Raw genomic sequence first — 21,207 nt, forward strand, 5'->3', positions numbered from 1 at the left:
TATAGCAGCTCATCTGTGTTGTATGTGGAAGATACTTCAACACTAGGTCATTAAGTACTTTGGTGCATGTGAGGAACCTTAACTTCATGTCTTTGTTTCACAGGGGACAACCCTAACGGTCGCCGCTCAGTGGGAGGGTCTTATCATCTGGGAAGGCTCCAGGGTTGAAAGTGATCCAGCGACCTTACAGCTGTGACGTATGTGAGAAGAGTTTCACTCAATCAGGAAACCTACGAAGACACCAAACAGTACACACAGGAGAGCGACCATATGTCTGTCCTGTATGCGGAAAGAGTTTCCTTATGTCAGGAACACTGTCTAGACACAAGAGAACACACACAGGAGAGAAATCCTACGGCTGTCCTATATGTGGAAAGCGTTTCCGTACGTCAGGACAATTGACTGTACACAAGCGAACGCACACTGGAGAGAAACCTTATAGCTGCGATCAATGTGGGAAGCGTTTTACTCAAGCTTGTTCCCTGACTGAACACAAGCGAACACACACTGGCGTGATGTTCCACTGCTCAGACTGTGAGAAGAGCTTCGCTACATCGGTGAAGTTGAAACGGCACCAGCAAACGCACACAGGAGAGAAGCCTTATCGCTGTGATCAATGTGGGAAGAGTTTTGCGAGAGCTTATTCCCTGACTGAACACAAGCTAACACACACAGGAGAGAAACCATATGTCTGCGATCAATGTGGGAAGAGATTTACTAACTCGGGAACACTGACTTTACATCAGCCGACACACACTGGAGAGAATCCTCGTAGCTGTGCTATATACAGTTGTAAGCACTGTGAGTGGAGTTTTGCTCATTCAGAAGACCTAGCAAGACACCACCAGAGAAAACACATGTGGGAGGGTATTCATGTCTGTGATCAATGTGGGAAGAGTTTTGCTAGTTCTGGAGACCTGATTATACACAAGCGTATACACACATGTGAGAAACAATATGTCTGTGATCAGTGTGGAAAGAGTTTTGCTAGTTCGGGAAACCTGAATATACACAAGCGTATCCACACCGGAGAGAAACCATATGTCTGTGATCAATGTGGGAAGAACTTTGCCTCATCTGGATTCCTGACTAAACACAAGCATATCCACACCGGAGAGAAACCTTACAGTTGTGAACGGTGCGAGAAGAGATGCGTTTCCAAAGGAGAGTTGAGGACGCACCAGCTTGTACACCCCAGAGAGAACTCTCTCTTCCTGTGTGATCGATGTGGGAAGAGCTTCACACACATGGGATCCCTGAATGTACACATGCGTAGGCACACAGGAGAGAAACCCTACCGCTGCGATCAATGTGGGAAGAGCTTTATTCAGCCAGTAGAATTGAAAATGCACCAACGAGTGCACACTGAGAGAAACCCTACAGCTGTGATCTATGCAGGAAGAGATTCGCTCAGTCAGGACTGCTGACTGTACACAAGAGAACACACACTGGAGAGAAACGTTATAAATGTGATATATGTGGGAAAAGATTTGCTCAGTCAGGAAACCTGAAGAGTCATCAGAAAACCCACACAGGCAGAAAGAGAACCCGCACAGGCGCAGAGAAAATCCCCACAGGCGAAGAGAGAAGTCAAACAGACAGACTGAATCACCACCACACCTCCATCCTCTCAGGCATCAGTTCTCATGATCCCTTTGTGGATTCTGGGTAAACATCACAGGATCCTTGTATTGACTCTGGGTAAACATCACAGGATCCCCTCTGTAGACTCTGGGTAAACATCACAGGATCCTTGTATTGACTCTGGGTAAACATCACAGGATCCTTGTATTGACTCTGGGTAAACATCACAGGATCCCCTCTGTAGACTCTGGGTAAACATCACAGGATCCCTGTATTGACTCTGGGTAAACATCACAGGATCCTTGTATTGACTCTGGGTAAACATCACAGGATCCCCTCTGTCGACTCTGGGTAAACATCACAGGATCCCCTCTGTAGACTCTGGGTAAACATCACAGGATCCCCTCTGTAGACTCTGGGTAAACATCACAGGATCCCCTCTGTAGACTCTGGGTAAACATCACAGGATCCCTGTATTGACTCTGGGTAAACATCACAGGATCCCCTCTGTAGACTCTGGGTAAACATCACAGGATCCCCTCTGTAGACTCTGGGTAAACATCACAGGATCCCTGTATTGACTCTGGGTAAACATCACAGGATCCCTCTGTAGACTCTGGGTAAACATCACAGGATCCCCTCTGTAGACTCTGGGTAAACATCACAGGATCCCCTCTGTAGACTCTGGGTAAACATCACAGGATCCCTGTATTGACTCTGGGTAAACATCACAGGATCCCCTCTGTAGACTCTGGGTAAACATCACAGGATCCCTCTGTAGACTCTGGGTAAACATCACAGGATCCCTGTATTGACTCTGGGTAAACATCACAGGATCCCCTCTGTAGACTCTGGGTAAACATCACAGGATCCCCTCTGTAGACTCTGGGTAAACATCACAGGATCCCCTCTGTAGACTCTGGGTAAACATCACAGGATCCCCTCTGTAGACTCTGGGTAAACATCACAGGATCCCTGTGTAGACTCTGGGTAAACATCACAGGATCCCCTCTGTAGACTCTGGGTAAACATCACAGGATCCCCTCTGTAGAGACTCTGGTAGTAAACATCACAGGATCCCTCTGTAGACTCTGGGTAAACATCACAGGATCCCCTCTGTAGACTCTGGGTAAACATCACAGGATCCCTGTATTGACTCTGGGTAAACATCACAGGATCCCCTCTGTAGACTCTGGGTAAACATCACAGGATCCCCTCTGTAGACTCTGGGTAAACATCACAGGATCCCCTCTGTAGACTCTGGGTAAACATCACAGGATCCCTGTATTGACTCTGGGTAAACATCACAGGATCCCCTCTGTATTGACTCTGGGTAAACATCACAGGATCCCCTCTGTAGACTCTGGGTAAACATCACAGGATCCCCTCTGTAGACTCTGGGTAAACATCACAGGATCCCCTCTGTAGACTCTGGGTAAACATCACAGGATCCCTGTATTGACTCTGGTTAAACATCACAGGATCCCCTCTGTATTGACTCTGGGTAAACATCACAGGATCCCCTCTGTAGACTCTGGGTAATCATCACAGGATCTCTGTATTGACTCTGGGTAAACATCACAGGATCCCCTCTGTAGACTCTGGGTAAACATCACAGGATCCCTGTATTGACTCTGGGTAAACATCACAGGATCCCTGTATTGACTCTGGGTAAACATCACAGGATCCCTGTATTGACTCTGGGTAAACATCACAGGATCCCCTCTGTCGACTCTGGGTAAACATCACAGGATCCCCTCTGTAGACTCTGGGTAAACATCACAGGATCCCTGTATTGACTCTGGGTAAACATCACAGGATCCCCTCTGTAGACTCTGGGTAAACATCACAGGATCCCTGTATTGACTCTGGGTAAACATCACACGATCCCCTCTGTAGACTCTTGGTAAACATCACAGGATCCCCTCTGTCGACTCTGGGTAAAATAGCCCACTCTGTATTCCATATACAGTGTACATTGAAGGTGGCAGAGTATGAAGTGCTGCTGGATATGTACGACACCAAGTAATATTGGTTAGTATTTTGTTACAATACGAATATCCGCAAGTGATTTTAATGTGCGTTTGTGTCTGACCACGTCCACCGGGAATTCTTATTGGTCAATAGTGGCCATGGTTTTAAATTTACTAGCCTAGAATATATTGCCTTACGAGACTTTTGTCCATAGAGGGACACCATTATCAAGTTTCCTGCAGATCAGGTCATTCGGTTGCAGAGGAGTAACGGTTGTAAAGTGTTTTTTTCCATTTTTTTCCCCATACAATTCAAAATGGCAGAAAATTCATCATGGCGGCACTTCTGGTTCTGAGGCAAATGTGTTCCTTGTGAGGAGAAGGATCTATATATATATATCTATATCTATATTCTGCATTTCATGACTTTAGGTCGAAACGGGGGTGAAGAGAGCGCAACCTTTTCAAAGTTTGCATTTTCATTCTCTTGTTATAGCGCCACCATCTGGTCAAATCAGTGTGTGTGATCTCTAAAAAGGGCAGGATGCATCATTCATCCAAGTTTTGTCAAAATCGGGCCAGTAGTGTCAGATAATTGCGTGTGACAAACCTAAAAATGTACAAACGGGATAAACAGATAAACATGGTGCTTTCAAGATAACTGGGAACTCTGGGAGGGGGGGGGGGACAAGGTCAATATATTCCAGATGAGGTCATGACATTGGTGATCTGTAACGGCTGAACCGTGATGCAATAGGGGTGTGTTCCTACCCTTAGACGCTGCTGACTACTGACAGCTCTTACAACGCCTGGATAGGTATTTCACCTATCAGCTAACCTACTGACAACTCTTACAACGCCTGGATAGGTATTTCACCTATCAGCTAACCTACTGACAGCTCTTACAATGCCTGGATAGGTATTTAACCTATCAGCTAACCTACTGACAGCTCTTACAATGCCTGGATAGGTATTTCACCTATCAGCTAACCTACTGACAGCTCTTACAACGCCTGGATAGGTATTTCACCTATCAGCTAACCTACTGACAGCTCTTACAACGCCTGGATAGGTATTTCACCTATCAGCTAACCTACTGACAGCTCTTACAACGCCTGGATAGGTATTTCACCTATCAGCTAACCTACTGACAGCTCTTACAATGCCTGGATAGGTATTTCACCTATCAGCTAACCTACTGACAACTCTTACAACGCCTGGATAGGTATTTCACCTATCAGCTAACCAACCACATATTGTTATAGCCTGGTGAGGAGGAGGAGCTCTGCAGACCGTGTCCTGAAGTAGTTTAGCCGCGCTCTGTAGAGTAGCTATTTTCTCAAGTTTTCTCAAGGAACTTGTGACATTCCTGGATTACTCATTATATTAATGAAGTCTGATTCAATCAACAAATACGACTGTTTGTTTTATTAACAACAACCAAAAGGTTACGGGTCCAAGACTGTACATATCTGGTGGCTGTGTTGGCAAAAATCACTACATATCCCATCGTGCCAAGTAGGGAGAGGCTGCCCGTTGTCACAGTTCCAAGACCAGTCAGAAACGTCCAGCTAAACCCCTACGTCAATGACGTCGGTGGATCTTTAAACTGATCTTAGGTCTGCGTTAAGTAGCAAAAAAAACAACAACAGATGGCTCGAACCAGTCATGACGATTCAACAAAACAATAAATGCTTTTCAACTTTCTTTGTCTCTGAACTTACAATAACTAGCCCCAAGTCGTTATATATTTCATTTAGCTATTTGCCTCATGACTCCTGCATACTTTGTTGACTACAAACTTTCTTTACCCAACTGTGGGACAGGCTGTTTGTTCCCACACTCAGGACTCTGACTCTCTATGGGTTACAGACTCTTGGCCTCCCATCCTATTCTAACCACCTCTCGCCAGTTTCGGTATTCATGTTACCTGATGAAATTGCTCTACAATATGTTGTTGCCATCTGATGCACATTCAGATGTCATAAATCTGCATTGCAGAGCTCTCCCTGTCCTCTGCCGTGCCTTGATTGTATTACTGTTGATGATATATCTGGAAATGTGCATGTACAGCCTGGCCCCTCTACTGTTGCTAGCCACAATTGGGCTCTGATATCTGCTTCACTGATTTCTGCTCTCGTAAAAGCCTGGGTTATCTGCACGTTAACACCAGAAGCTTATTACCTACAATGGATCAATTGAAAGTGTGGGTTCACAGCTCCAAACCAGATGTGTTGGTCATTACTGAGATTTGGTTAAGGAAGAGTGTTTTGAATACTGATGTTAATCTTTCTGGTTATCACCTTTTTTGGCAAGATAGATCTTCCAAAGGTGGGGGAGTGCTCGGTTGTCTCCAAGTCTGTCCCCAAACAATCTGATTTGCTGGTTTTAAGCATTAAACTTTCAAATAGCTCTTTGTTGACTGTTGCTGGATGCTGTCGTCCTCCATCGACCTGTACCCTACCTGCCCTAAGATCTCTCTTGGCCCCTTACACTAAGTCTGAATTTGTCCTGCTAGGTGACCTAAACTGGGACATGCTTAAACCACCACCTGTGTTTGTAATGGCTGCTCAGTGAAACGGCCTGTCCTGATTTGTCATAGATGCTTCCTAAAAAAACTTCTTAATGAGCAAACCTACCTTCATGAACTGGCCTCTGTAAAATGGTATAGAATCAGCTTGATCCCCTCTGTCGAAGACGCTTGGACCTTCTTTTTAAAAATATTTTCAGTGGTATTGTTAACAAACACATCCCCATACAGAAAATGAGAATTAAAAATGGTAACCCTTGCGGAGTTGCTCCACCTCAAGAAATGGATTTGGTGACAGGCTCGGCACACTCAAATAGTGTAGGCAGTTACTGAGTCGGAGGAGCTAAAGGGGCTACTGAAACTTGATACGCAAAAAACATCTGGGTCAGATGGTTTAGACCAGGGGTGTCAAAGTCAAATGGACGGAGGGCCAAATAAAAAAATCAGCTACAAGACGAGGGCCGGACTGTTCGAATGTTCATTGAAAAATTTTTAAATGACGCATATAGTCTAGTGAACCTAATTGAACCTACTGAAAACCTAACAAATATATTACAATATGATCAGATAAATAAAGCAATATTTTCTTATGGCTCTGTCAGTAATCTTTAATTTTCAACAGACACAAAAGACAAATTTCCTTTATATAAATATCCCCATAACATGAACATTAAATGAAAGAAACCGGTATTCAAGGCACCATCAGTAGACTATATTTTCTATTTTAGCAAAAGTGGGCTAAATTTACTTCAAAGAAAAAACAATAATAGCAATTTTCTATCATCCACTCAACTGAAATATTTTTAAAATATAATTGGATTGAAATACAAAAAAATAAAGTGCAAAAATCTATTAATCAAAAACAACACTTTGTTTAAGGAGAAGTAACATGCAGTGAAAACAAATATTAAATTTTAACTTTTAAACTTGAACTGAGTAAAAACTCTAAATATGTGAAAGCACACACATGCCCTAACAGGGCTGACCCTTAATTTGTGAAGGCAGTGAAAGCGTGCCTTCAGGAGGCCAAAGGTCATTTCAGCTCTGGCCCTGGTCCTGGCATGGGCATGGTTGTAGGCCTGCTGTGCTTCCTGGGGGTCTGTGAAAGGTGTCAGGAGAAAAGGCTGGCAGCCATACCCCCTGTCTCCCAGCAACACACCAGAGAATTCACCTGTCAACACAAAATCTCATCATTACTACCTCATAAACACAGTGATATTCTTGACACAGCCATGATGGTTATAAATAGGAGTTGTGTGGCTTACCTTGTGATAGGCACTGATAGATTTCAGAGGCCCGAAAGATTCTGGAGTCATGGACTGAGCCAGGCCATTTTGCCACAACATTGCTGATCACACAGTCAGCATTGCAGACCATCTGAAATCATAAGATGAGGAATATTACACCAATCAATGCACATCACTGGCAATGCAGAGTGTTCGTCAATGGACAATATCAAAAGTTATGTTCACCTGAACATTAATGCTGTGAAAGGATTTCCTATTCACAAAATCGGCCTCATGGGCACCTGAGGGGCTTTTATCCTTATGTGTGTGCAGTCCACTGCACCAATGACATTGGGGAAACCTGTCACACAAAGTAATGAGTATCCTACTATGTGTTAACAGTTGTCCTGTAATTTGTAGATCCTCTTACCTGCAATCCTATAGAACTCCTCTTTGATGTCACAGAGTCTTCTGTGGCCAGGGAAGGAGATGAAGACATCTGCTAACGCTTTGATAGCCAGACACACACTCCTTATTGTGCGGCAAATTGTGGCCTTGTTCAGCTGTTCTGCATCCCCACTGAGTACAGGAAGGCTCCACTAGCAAAAAAGCGCAAGGCCACACAAACCATTTGCTCCACACTCAGTGCATGGCTCCGTGCAGTGCGGCGCTTAATCCTGGGACCCAGTAGTCTGCATAGATACCTGATGCCATCTGCAGAAAACCTGTATCTTTCATATAGATGGTCATCAGGGAAGGCCAGTGGGTCCAACCGGTCCCTGAAGACCCTTTCTCGCCTGAAGGCTCTCCTCAGCACAAGTGCTTCTTCATCCACCACATCTCGCACGAATGGGCATGCCATTGTCAGAGCAGAAAGGAACACACAATTTTGGGCCTTCATATAGGCTAGTGGCCACACCTGGTGCTGGGGGGGTGGGCAAAAGAGGGCGATGCCTTATAACGATGACTTGGTTGTACTGATTGCTGGGAAAATAAAAAAACCTTAGAAAGATGCCACCGTCCTGTGTGCTCACAATAAGAGCTCATATGTCATGGCTCACTTGACTTTACGAGAATATACCTAATTTTTATTTTGAGCTGTGTCATCTTCTTGGAGCTGGGGGAGGAAAGAAAAATAATGATTAATACATTTGTGTTACAGTTAGCATACAGTGTACATTGAAGGCATATCTCACCTCCCTCTCAAGTTTTTTTATTTCAAGGTCCAGTTTCCTAATTGTCCTCTTTTATTTCGGACTCCAGTGCAAGATTTTCCATCTTTTTCTTCTTGTACTGAATGTCTATGTCTGCCAGTTCTATTTGGCGCCGGAGGTGGTTGCCATACAACTTTCTGATAGCTTGTGAGCTCTGTGAACACAATACAATTAGCGCAGCTGGAATTTGGCAGGATGTGGTGTCCTTTTATTAATACGCACTATGTTGCCAGGCTGGTTTTCCCACTGTATAGCATCTGGGTCCTGTAAAAGAAATTAGATTTTTTGATTTTGATGAGGACTCCTCACCATTGTAGAGTAAATAGTACTTTCACAGTCTTAACATGATACCTCATGCCTTCTGGAATCCAGAGAGATGGTCTCCTCCTCATCATCGTCTCCATCATGTGCTGTTGCTGCTGCACTGGGGCCTTCACCCTATCACATTTAATCGGATTCATATTGAAGCTAGTAGACAAGACATGCCAGGCCTACAGTATGCCTTTGATGGAGTACTCACTGGATCAGCATCGTCTGGTGCTTGTGCTGGTGGCTCTAACAGGAACACAGTGCTGCCAGGCACTGCAAGGCAATAGGTAAACCAAAGTCAGACAGTCCAAATTGATTCAATATGAATGTGGTTGTATCCCATGTAGAGATGGAAGGACATACCTTGAATGAAGCGGGTGGCATCTTGGGAGGAACCTATGCTCGTCTCTTTCCCCCCAGGGATCCCCTCTAAGACGGGCCTGCCTTTATTTAGCTCCAAGGCCATGTCCTCTGCTGGGGTAAGGTCAGCCTTTGGTGACCCACCACCCGTGCCTTGTCTGTGGGTATTCTTTTTCACTGCTAAAACAGTACAGCCAATGTGTGAGCAGGCACCTTCTGGGTACAATATATGCTTGTGCTTTGTTAAATATTAGTCAGGGACCATACCATTCTGCAGAATGTTCTTGTATTTGATTTTGACCTGCTGCCATGTCCGTTTTGGCCCGTTCATGTTTAATCTACACACACACACACACATTTAATGGAGTCACACTGCAAAAAATTACTTGGTATTTTTGTCTTGTTTTCAGTAAAAATATCAAAAAATTTATCATAGCTTTATACAGTGTGATGGAGTTACTTTACACAATTTCACTCATATCTGCAGTGCATTTCAATTAAAAATTTAACAGTTTCATAATTACAGTACAACTGCATTTTTGGAGATGTGAATTAAATATTTGAATTGTAATTGTGATGTTTCAGCGGAGCGGTGAGTGTGTAATTGTGCACTACTTACGCATTCAGGCGGTCTGCAATACTTTGCCACGCTTTTTCTCTTTGCTTTATCACTGTGGCGGTGTTGCCTTTCTTCTTAATTATATCTTTTACCTCCTCGTATGCCTCCATGAGGATTTGTGCTTCCGACGGGGAAAAGTACGCGGCTCTAGTTGCCATGGTAAATCAGTTAATCTGTGATCTGTGGCGGGGTCTATTTGAGTGAGCCGTGAGCGCACCTATCCAGGATTGGTTTCACCTGGCTTAATGAATCCGTGTCTGCTCATCCTGGCTTGGTCTTTGTGCAACCAATTAAGCCTGGACGCACATGTTTTGGCTTCATTGAGCTCAGCTGAGTCATTTATCCCGGATGTCTTAATTCTACTTTTGTGCAACAGGCCCCAGGAGGCCTTTTGGTAGGCTGTCATTGTAAATAAGAATTTGTTCTTAACTCACTTACCTAGTTAAATCAAATAAAACATTAATATCCTTGCTTCAAGTCCTAAGCTACAGGCAGGTACATTTGAGTATGTCATTTTATAGGCAAAAATTGAAAAAAGGGTCCGCTGTTTAAAAAATGAACCTGAATCTAGAAAATGAATGATGTCGCTTCTGCACACTGTAGACTCCACTCTGCAGCAATCTTCCAGTCGATGCACACAGCCATTGGTTGACGCATGCAACATTATGATGAAAGTCGGGAACCGAATCTCATAGGTGAACGATATTGTTATGGGTGTAAGATGGCACAGTGATGCCATCTGTTGGTAAATGTTCATTACTGCAACTCTTGTGTTTTACCGGGGTGCTTGAGATACCCGGATGTGTTGTGAGGTACTGAACAAGACTGGTTACTCGCATCAATGCCTCTGTCTCGTCATTCAACATATATGTTCATTTGGCTCCCTGGTTTGCATGCTGCTGCTGCTACTGCTTTAGAAGCGCAAAACAATTATATGCAGATAATATTAAATATTTATATAAAGAAGGTGAATCCTCACTGGGGAGAAGGCGCGAAGCTGATTTTTGTAGTGCTGTAAAAAGAGGTCTAATTTGTCCAGGAAAAAAATATATTTGAAGGCGCATTTCATGATCTGACATAATGGTAGCCTACTTTTTGCGCTTTACATTGGAGATAAAACCATAAGAATAAAGTATTTTGAAAAGAAGAGCCGTTTCGAGCCAAATGAGCCGGCGTTTTATTAATAGTCCATGATTTAATTAAAATTGAATACATACCACTTTATAATAAGATCAAATACACATCTCTTATGAACTTTGGAATACCTTTGTTTCACTTTACTAATTCTTAAGTGAACAAATAGAAATGCATCAAGTTTTACCTGAAGTGTAAGATTAGCTACACGAAGCGTCATCCATGTATTTATTCAAAATAGAATATAAAAACTCGATACTCGATTGCTGTGGCCTACGTGACTGAACGTAATAACGTCAGTCAAAGCGGAAGTGGCTGCTAAAGATGGTAGCTGACAGTCGTGCTACTTATGTAGCTTTCAAGCGATATGTTATTCTCTTAATAAACAAAATACAATATCCACAGGTCAACTTTGTTTTGACGTAAAGGATCATTAGCTGAAACTGAAGAGATATGTGTAGCTAGCTATCTACCTTTTAAACGTGGGGGGAAAAAACGGTGGGCAGACGCTTGGTAGCTACCTAACGTTAGCTGTTTTCTACAAGGTACCTGGTAAGTTGGCAACTTATGTTCTATAACCGGATGTTTTTGTGCACCTATGAACGACGTAGCTGGGTTTTCAGCGTTCATATGATACCAATTCCAGTTTTGTGACGCGCAAATAAACCCGGCAGTGTGACTGTCACAAACATTGTTGTTACTAACTAGTCCTTGGTGAATTTAGCTTTACACGTTAGCTAGCCAGATAATACGCCGTTGCAACAATGAGTGGGTCATATCAACCACCGACTATTTTCATGTCGATGCCTTTTAAACGACGTTGTGAGATGTCGCAAGCAGTTGATTTGGTTGCGGCAATATTGACGTGCCATGGGTGTTGCCAACTATTTTTAAGGAAGATTAGCTGGAGTACTACCGTATACACATAAAACCTAGCGGTCAAACAATGAATGTTTTTTTTTTTCACCATTCCCTTTCCCATAAAGGGATTTTTAGAAACACTTAAAACAAGGGCTTTGTTTCTTGTAGGCGTACCCTGGCGTGACATTTTGATAACCGTGTAAATCTATTTAGGACATGGTGATTTATCAATATATTCTGCTCTATTTACTCTTAATTTCAAATAATTCGTATCAAAGTAAATATGCAGGACTACAAGTCCCTGCAAGCTAACTTCATGTCATAGCTAGCTGACACCTGTGCTAACAGGTATTGTGTCAATTTAAAATGTGCACAAGACAGCTCACAAAATTGTCAATTTAAAGAAATTACAATTGATTAATTACTACATTTAGCTAGCATTAGTTAATCCAGATATTCTTACTTTTGCATCAATTCGGCAGGCTCGTCCAGATCACCATGGCATTTATAGTTCCTTATGATAGCCACATTAGCAGCTAACTAGCATTACATTTTAGGGGGTAAATACAGGCGACGATGTTGATAAGTCACCGTGTCCTAGAAAGATTTACACTGTTATCAAAACGTCACGCCAGGGTAAGTCTACACAAAACACAACCCTTATTTTGAAGTGGTTCTAAAATCCCCTGTGGGGGAAAATGAGTGGTACCATTTCCCTGTGACAACTAGGCTTTCTGGGTATTATGACTCGTAGTCATAAAACCCGGAAATGGTTTAATATTTTCTCACCATGAATTTGTGCGTTTTAGAACTACTTTGTGTCGTTTTACCCTGGCGTGACGTTTTATAACCTCACAAATCTAATGGACGAAGTCACTTGTATCAATAATTAGCATTGCTAATTTTGGAGAGCAAATTGAGCCTAATATTTTAATCAAATTCACCTTTCCCTAAGATAATTACAAGGCTATCAAAGCTCATGCCAAGTTGAGCCTACACCAAACACACATTTACTTTTTATTTTTTATTCACCATGTGAAAACTGAATGGCGGAAAAACTATTGGAGCCATTTCTGTGTTTTTATGGTTATTATAACGTGTCAACTGTGCCAGACTATTGGCTCCTTGATTAGTCGCTAGATGACGTTTTAACGTTGCCGCGGTGACGTCTCAGAACCAATTTGCCTTATTGTTGCACAATTGCGTAGCGTTTTCTACCTCCGTTCCATGTGTTCTTTTCTGCTTCTCCAGCTCTCGTTTGCGGCAGAATTGTGTGAGAACTCGCTAAATGCTATCCAAACCATAGAAATCTTCAAAGGCAGCCTGAAATGTAGCTGGATTTGTCGCTTCTTCGTTTTCCAATAAAAGTAAACTGGAGGGTTCTGAAAACTCCCTAAATGAAGCCACGTAGTCGTTAAATTTCGCTACGGTAGGCAAATCATTGCGACATGTAATGGAAGCGGCAGATATAGGATTTGTTCAGCCCAGGTGGATTTGTCTTTTGCCTAACTTTCTTTATGACAAATGATGGTGAATAATTGATGATTGCCGTATACATTTAAAGGTACATGGGGCATCGTGATGTCATCGTTTAACTATAAGCTCCACTCCACATTTTTCATTCTAACTAATAAAACATTTTCTTTACAGGATAAGTAATTGTCCTGACTTTCAAGAATATCTGAATTGCTTTGCCTGGCTTTTTTCTGATTGGCTGGATGTAAGTTTCACCATCCAATTATTTCAGATCTATGGGAGTGCATTCTATCCATGCTGGCTTTCCCTGGGGCTACCTGAGACATCAAACAGATAGGTGTGAGTAGGGCTGTTACGGTGACGTATTACCGCCACACCGGCAGTACCGATGGCAGTTAAATTCCATGTGACCGTGTAGTCACAGTAATTAGGCTTCTCCAAGGTCTGATGCTGCTGAGGGTCATTTAGTAATCTACCAAATTTGCTAACTGCCTGGTACTCGGCACTCATTGTCCCTTGACATCAATGCAAATGTAATCGAAAATCTAATCAAACACTTCATGTTGCGCAACATTTCTTTTATACTGATAACAAGTTCAAACAGGTGCCATTAATGCAAATAAATTCATTAAAAATCCTACAATGTGATTTTCTGGATTTTTTTCTTCTCATTATGTCTGTCATAGTTGAAGTGTACCTATGATGAACATTACTCATCTTTTTAAGTGGGAGAACTTGCACAATTGGTGGCTGACTAAATACTTTGCCCCACTGTAGATGACATGTTTTTTCACCTGCCCATGTTCATGTTAATGGTCCATTCTAAATCAAAACACATTTCACACATGTATTAGTTAGTATACGTAAAGACCACATTAAATCAATAATAGTCTGATAGGTGACAATATTAGCCTATCACTTGTTAATGATGCGTTATCGCTTGTGGGTGATGATGTATTATCACAATGCCAAGCATCGGCCATCGTGGTGTAAAGCTCACCGCCATTGGACTCTGGAGCAGTGGAAACACGTTCTCTGGAGTGATTTATTATCTTCACCATCTGGCAGTCCGACGGACGACTCTGGGTTTGGCAGGTGCCAGGAGAATGCAGTGGTCTGGGGCTGTTTTTCATGGTTCGGGTCCCTTAGTTCCAGCGAAGGGAAATCTAAACGCTACAGCAAAGGGTGGATACTTTGAAGAATCTAAAATATTTGGAATTTGTTAACTTTTTTTGTTGGTTACTACATGATTCCATACGTGTTATTTCATATTATTCTACAATGTAGACAATAGTAAAAAGAAAGAACAAATAAAAACCTTTTGTAAGAGTAGGTGTCAACTTTTGACTGGTACTGTCTATGCCCGTAAAATCTTGATATTGTATATATTGTCCAGTCGTCTTTTAAATAACTCTGGTGGATCAACCCCTCCCGGTCTTGACGTAATCTCTCCAACACGTGTAAAGCAACTACTGGAGGTGGATGATTTACATTTGATATTTCAGTCATTTAGTAGATGCTCTTATCCAGAGCGATTTACAGCAGTGAGTGGATATAATTTTCGTGCGGGTTGCAAGCACCATGCTTTACCAACTGAGCCACAAAACCTCCTGAGTTCCCTTGAAATTTTTTCAGGAGAGGATGCCACAGGCGGTAGTTCATGAATACCCCCTTTATAATTGAATTGTGTAAAATGACACATTTCCAAAGGGTTCAAAATAAAGCCTTTTCCCTGCTCAGTTCTATGTTTCTCATACTCTGTGCTGCTAGCGGGTCCGTTGCCAGGGAAGCTAACGTTGCTACTAGCGGGTCCGTTGCCAGGGAAGCTAACGTTGCTACTAGCTAACGTTAGCTGGCGAACGGTTCTTGTGGACTAGGAGACTAACGTTAATAATGAAAACATTACATAAACATACAGACCAAGGAAATACTGCTCTCTCTTACAAAGGGGCCTTGAACACTCACTTACCTTTGACATGAGGAATCTAAATGTATTAAACAAGTCCCTTCGTTGTGTAGTCGACAAACTTGGCAATTCTTCTTAATTGTCATTTTGCGATGCCACCAAAAAATTCCAACCAAATATCTGAATTTCACAAATAGTGGCAGCCTCGTTCTCATGATCAGCCTACACCTAGATATACAGTAGTTGCATTAGGTGATTTTTTAAATATTTTTTTTTAACCTTTATTTTACTAGGCAAGTCAGTTAAGAACAAATTCTTATTTTCAATGACGGCCTAGGAACAGTGGGTTCAGTGTCGTTCTGCCTGTTCAAGGGCAGAACGACAGATTTTGTACCTTGTCAGCTCGGGGATTTGAACTTGCAACCTTTCGGTTACTAGTCCAACGCCCTAACCACTAGGCTACCCTGCCGCCCTCTTTTGGTTACTAGTCCAATGCTGGTAAATGTCGTAAATAATCATATTACACTGTCAATACTGTGTTGTGATGTATCATTCTTCTATTACAGGTGAATGGACTTCCTGCTCTCTTCTTCTTCTACAGGTCATCTAAAGTGTATGGACTTCCTGCTCTCTTCTTCTACTACAGGTCATCTAAAGTGTATGGACTTCCTGCTGTCTTCTTCTACTACAGGTCATCTGAAGTGTATGGACTTCCTGCTGTCTACTACAGGTCATCTGAAGTGTATGGACTTCCTGCTGTCTTCTTCTACTACAGGTCATCTAAAGTGTATGGACTTCCTGCTGTCTTCTTCTACTACAGGTCATCTAAAGTGTATGGACTTCCTGCTCTCTTCTTCTACTACAGGTCATCTAAAGTGTATGGACTTCCTGCTGTCTTGCCATTGACTGCATTGTCATTGTTCCCACCAGCAGGACAACATGAGTGAAGAGAAGGAGGCATTGTTGGATGAAATCGAACAGAGTTTATTTACTCTAACTAAGGACAATATACTATACCTGTGTGAACGCTGTGGAATAGATGGCTCCCAAGTTAAAGGAAAGAACCATCGCTCGTTGCGCCGTAAAATCATGGAGGAAATGTGGGAAAACGCAGATTCAGTCAAATCGGAGGAGCAGGGAATGTCTTGGTTACTCCGACTGAAAGATGACATCAGAAAGATGCATAAAGAATCTACTGTGGCACCCATGAGTCCCAGCCAGTCTGATGATGATGACGATGCTACAACCTGCGGTGAGGAATGGGACAAGGATTGGTTTCCTAGCAACGGGCTGGAGGCGGAGTCATCTCCAGAGAGGCATACCCCAGAGCAGAGGGAGAGTGGTGTGAGTACATCCCAGTCGGAAAGTATTTCTGATTCTCAACAGTCTGTCTTGGATTCTTCTTGATTCAGAATCCTTCTATACTGTACAGACATTGGAGGAGAAGATCTGAGGTTCCTCCTCCTTGGACTTTCTCCTCCAATGCTTTTTGAGGAGGCAGAATAGCCCGATTGAGGAATCAAGGAAAGGAAAGAATCAAGGAAAGACTTGAGATTTCAAAATGGAAAAAACAGCAGTGGACACCTTCTCTGAGTCAAGATTACGCTCAGTGCTAAAATGCCAGCCGAGATCTAGCGCTCAATTAAAAATGTCCGCCTATGCAACATGAGCCTAATAAAACCAGTTCTGTAGTCTGTGCAGTAGACTTAATACATTATCACAGGATATTGGCTATGTTTGGCCTGCCAATATTGTTATTCTCAGGCCATATTATATTTCAGAACTTGAGCTCTGATAAAATGGATCAGTTGATGTATTTACTTGCGAGGCACAGCTGAGCATAAATTTAAATAATGTGCTTTTTTATATTACTTGACTGATGGTACCGGCATGGTTATCGTTGGCATGGTGACCACTTCTTTAAATACAGGAGTGCAAGGCTTTATCGTTGGCATGGTGACCACTTCTTTAAATAAACAGGAGTGCAAGGCTTTATCGTTGGCATGGTGACCACTTCTTTAAATACAGGAGTGCAAGGCTTTATCGTTGGCATGGTGACCACTTCTTTAAATAAACAGGAGTGCAAGGCTTTATCGTTGGCATGGTGACCACTTCTTTAAATAAATAGGAGTGCAAGGCTTTATCGTTGGCATGGTGACCACTTCTTTCCATAAACAGGAGTGCAAGGCTTTATCGTTGGCATGGTGACCACTTCTTTACAGGGAGGAGTGTTTCCCTCCCTGCTTCATCTAGTCTCTATTTCTGTCTCTATTTTTTGGGATTTCCAGGACAAGCCACCTTCCTCCCTCCAGTCCCTGGGTTGTACCTCTCCCAGGAGTGCCTTACTGCGGGGTCTGAAGTGGGCGTCTGTGTGGCTGGACGACTGCAGGACAACACCCGGGCTGAGTGGAACTATGAGAGGAGGAGATGAGGAGGAAGAGGGAGATTTGACTGATCAAAGTAAGTAGGAGGCTTTAGTGGTGTGTTAATGTGTTAATAATGTGGTCTGGGGGTTTAAGGGGTGTGTTGGTGCATTAATAATGTGGTCTGGGGGTTTAAGGGGTGTGTTGGTGCATTAATAATGTGGTCTAAGGGGGGGTTTAAGGGGTGTGTTGGGCATTAATAATGTGGTCTGGGGGATTAAGGGGTGTGTTGGTGCATTAATAATGTGGTCTGGGGGTTTAAGGGGTGTGTTGGTGCATTAATAATGTGGTCTGGGGGATTAAGGGGTGTGTTGGTGCATTAATAATGTGGTCTGGGGGATTAAGGGGTGTGTTGGTGCATTAATAATGTGGTCTGGGGGATTAAGGGGTGTGTTGGTGCATTAATAATGTGGTCTGGGGGTTTAAGGGGTGTGTTGGTGCATTAATAATGTGGTCTGGGGTTTAAGGGGTGTGTTGGTGCATTAATAATGTGGTCTGGGGTTTAAGGGGTGTGTTGGTGCATTAATAATGTGGTCTGGGGGATTAAGGGGTGTGTTGGTGCATTAATAATGTGGTCTGGGGTTTAAGGGGTGTGTTGGTGCATTAATAATGTGGTCTGGGGGTTTAAGGGGTGTGTTGGTGCATTAATAATGTGGTCTGGGGATTAAGGGGTGTGTTGGTGCATTAATAATGTGGTCTGGGGGATTAAGGGGTGTGTTTGCATTAATAATGTGTCATTAAGGGGTGTGTTGGTGTGGTCTGGGGGTTTAATGTGGTCTGGGGGGGTGTGTTGGTGCATTAATAATGTGGTCTGGGGGTTTAAGGGGTGTGTTGGTGCATTAATAATGTGGTCTGGGGGTTTAAGGGGTGTGTTGGTGCATTAATAATGTGGTCTGGGGGATTAAGGGGTGTGTTAATGTGTTAATAATGTGGTCTGGGGATTAAGGGGTGTGGGGCATTAATAATGTGGTCTGGGGATTGTGTTGGTGCATTAATAATGTGGTCTGGGGGATTAAGGGGTGTGTTGGTGCATTAATAATGTGGTCTGGGGGATTAAGGGGTGTGTTGGTGCATTAATAATGTGGTCTGGGGGATTAAGGGGTGTGTTGGGCATTAATAATGTGGTCTGGGGGATTAAGGGGTGTGTTGGTGCATTAATAATGTGGTCTGGGGATTAATGTGGGGGTGTGTTGGTGCATTTAATGTGGTCTGGGGTTTAAGGGGTGTGGGTGGGGTTTAAGGGGTGTGTTGGTGCATTAATAATGTGGTCTGGGGGATTAAGGGGTGTGGGGCATTTAATGTGGTCTGGGGTTTAAGGGGTGTGTTGGTGCATTAATAATGTGGTCTGGGGGTTTAAGGGTGTGTTGGTGCATTAATAATGTGGTCTGGGGGTTTAAGGGTGTGTTGCATTAATAATGTGGCATTAATAATGTGGTCTGGGGTTTAAGGGGTGTGTTGGTGCATTAATAATGTGGTCTGGGGTTTAAGGGGTGTGTTGGTGCATTAATAATGTGGTCTGGGGGTTTAAGGGGTGTGTTGGTGCATTAATAATGTGGTCTGTTGGAGGAAGTAATATTGTTTTGACAACACAGCTGTGTGATTCATCTTCTCTAGGACTGATAGTTTATGATGAAGACTTACACTGTATTCACTGTTTTATAAATTGTTTTGTTTACACAGGAGAGAGACATGACTATCCTGGATCCTCTGGGGCACCTCAACAACATCCTGACGCTGACAAGGCAGAGAAAAGTCTCTCCAGATCAGAACACCTCGAGAAACATGAATGGAGACCCACAGGGATGAAACCTCACCGCTGCTCTGACTGTGGGAAGAGTTGCAGATCTTCATCAGCACTAAAAAAACACCAGACAATCCATACAGGAGAGAAACCTTATAGCTGTTCCCAGTGTAGGAAGAGTTTTGCTCAGTTACAAGAACTGAAAGTACACCAGAGAACACACACAGGAGAGAAGCCTTATAACTGTGATCAATGTGGAAAGAGTTTTTGTTATTCAAGCCAGTTTAAAGTACACCTGCAGAGACACACAGGCGAGAAGCCTTATAGCTGTTCAGACTGTGAGATAAGCGTTTGTACCTCAAGTCAACTGTTATTGCACAAGCGAACCCACACAGAAGAGAAGCCTTACAGCTGCTTACTGTGTGAGAAAAGATTTTCGTCAAAATATAGTCTGAAATTACACCAGAGGGTCCACACTGGAGAAACAAATTATGGCTGTGATCAGTGTGAGGAGAGTTTCTCCTCGTCGGCAGACCTCAGAACTCACCAGAGAATCCACACCGGAGGGAAACCTCACCTCTGCTCCCAGTGCGGGAAGCGCTTCCGCCAACAGTCTGGCTTGAAAAGCCATGAGAGGATTCACACAGGAGAGAAACCTTTCCAGTGCTCCCACTGTGGGAAGACATTCAGCCACAGGGCCACGTTTAAGGCACACCAGCGGACTCACACCGGAGAGAAGCCTTACCAATGCTCCCAGTGCAGGAGGAGTTTCTCCCAAATGGGCCACCTGAAAGTACACCAACAGACGCATGCTAAAGTGAGGTCTCACCTCTGCCCACAGTGTGGTAAGGGATACTACTCTCTAGACATCTACAATGCACACATGAGAACACACAACGGGGAGAAGACTCACCACTGTGCCGACTGTACCAAGAACTTCCTCACCCTGACTCAGCTCAAAACACACAGGCGGACACACACAGGAGAGAAACCGTACGTCTGCGACCAGTGTGGGAAGAGCTTTGCCGAATCGGGAAGCCTGACTCTACACCAGCGCTCGCACACCGGGGAAAAACCTTACCACTGCTCTGAGTGCGGGAAGAGCTTTGCGCGCTCCGGGGCACTGAAGAAGCACCAGCTTACACACACTGGGGAGAAGCCTTACAGCTGTGGTCAGTGTGGGAAGAGGTTTCCCAGGTCAGATACTCTGGCTACACACATGAGAACACATACAGGAGAGAAGCCCTATAGGTGTGATCCATGTGGTGAGAGGTTCTCCTATCATAGGTGCCTGGTGAAACACATGAAAACACATGTAGGAGATACACCAGCCCTCGAGCGACCGATCACCCTAGGCCTCGGGGTTGAATGACCTATCCATCAACCAATCACACCAGGGTAGGGTAAAATGGAAATGTCTTACAGATTTAAATATGAACAGCATGGTAGCAATTGAAAGAAAAAATGTTGAGCACACAACAGTTCACCTGACACAAGACTGAATCCAAACATTACTGTTGATTTGATATTTTTCTGTACTTTAGGCCACATTGATAACATGTTACTGAACAGCCATTGCGTTCCAATTTCAACCTGTATTCGGGTGTGAGTGTAAAGCGTTAATGGCATATAATAACATTAGTAGTTTTATTATTCTATATTGGTATTAATATGGGTTCGTTGCTGAGTGTTGTAACATGGTGCCAATTTCAAGGCTATATTTCTTGAATTGATTTCAGAATGTGTTGACCCTGATTTGTTAGATTACTCCCCCAGCATTTACAAGCTGAATTGTTATGTTGTTGACTTGTTTATACATTTAGGACGTTTCTAAAAATCTGTTTTATACCA

At 43.2% G+C, this 21,207-nt stretch overlaps 1 protein-coding gene and 1 long non-coding RNA gene across 5 annotated transcripts; one reads left to right on the forward strand and one right to left on the reverse strand.

The window, feature by feature from the left end:
* Positions 1-6,454: 6,454 nt before the first annotated feature.
* LOC135559980 (uncharacterized) lies at positions 6,455-10,313 on the reverse strand. 2 transcript variants are annotated; one of them, XR_010458624.1, is made up of 9 exons: positions 9,464-10,313; positions 9,200-9,376; positions 9,048-9,109; positions 8,879-8,965; positions 8,510-8,791; positions 8,395-8,430; positions 7,744-8,297; positions 7,353-7,464; positions 6,455-7,258 (listed from the first exon to the last, which is right to left on the reverse strand). It is a non-coding gene; the product is annotated as an uncharacterized LOC135559980 (long non-coding RNA). The 2 variants fall into 2 exon arrangements; XR_010458623.1 differs by having other exon boundaries at positions 8,510-8,965.
* Positions 10,314-11,239: 926 nt separating this feature from the next.
* LOC115119680 (zinc finger protein 883-like) lies at positions 11,240-21,124 on the forward strand. Of its 3 annotated transcripts, none has more exons than XM_065000889.1 (4): positions 11,240-11,501; positions 15,759-16,536; positions 17,481-17,652; positions 19,296-21,124. In XM_065000889.1, exons 2-4 carry the CDS (start codon positions 16,132-16,134, stop codon positions 20,726-20,728), a joined length of 2,010 nt encoding a protein of 669 aa, XP_064856961.1. In that variant the 5' UTR covers positions 11,240-11,501; positions 15,759-16,131; the 3' UTR covers positions 20,729-21,124. The 3 variants fall into 3 exon arrangements, with proteins under 3 accessions (XP_064856961.1, XP_064856960.1, XP_064856962.1); XM_065000888.1 differs by having other exon boundaries at positions 16,123-16,536; XM_065000890.1 differs by having other exon boundaries at positions 16,126-16,536.
* Positions 21,125-21,207: the final 83 nt, after the last annotated feature.

The sequence above is a fragment of the Oncorhynchus nerka genome, linkage group LG15 (genome assembly GCF_034236695.1).
Source record: "Oncorhynchus nerka isolate Pitt River linkage group LG15, Oner_Uvic_2.0, whole genome shotgun sequence".
In the NCBI taxonomy this organism is placed as follows: Eukaryota; Metazoa; Chordata; class Actinopteri; order Salmoniformes; family Salmonidae; genus Oncorhynchus; species Oncorhynchus nerka.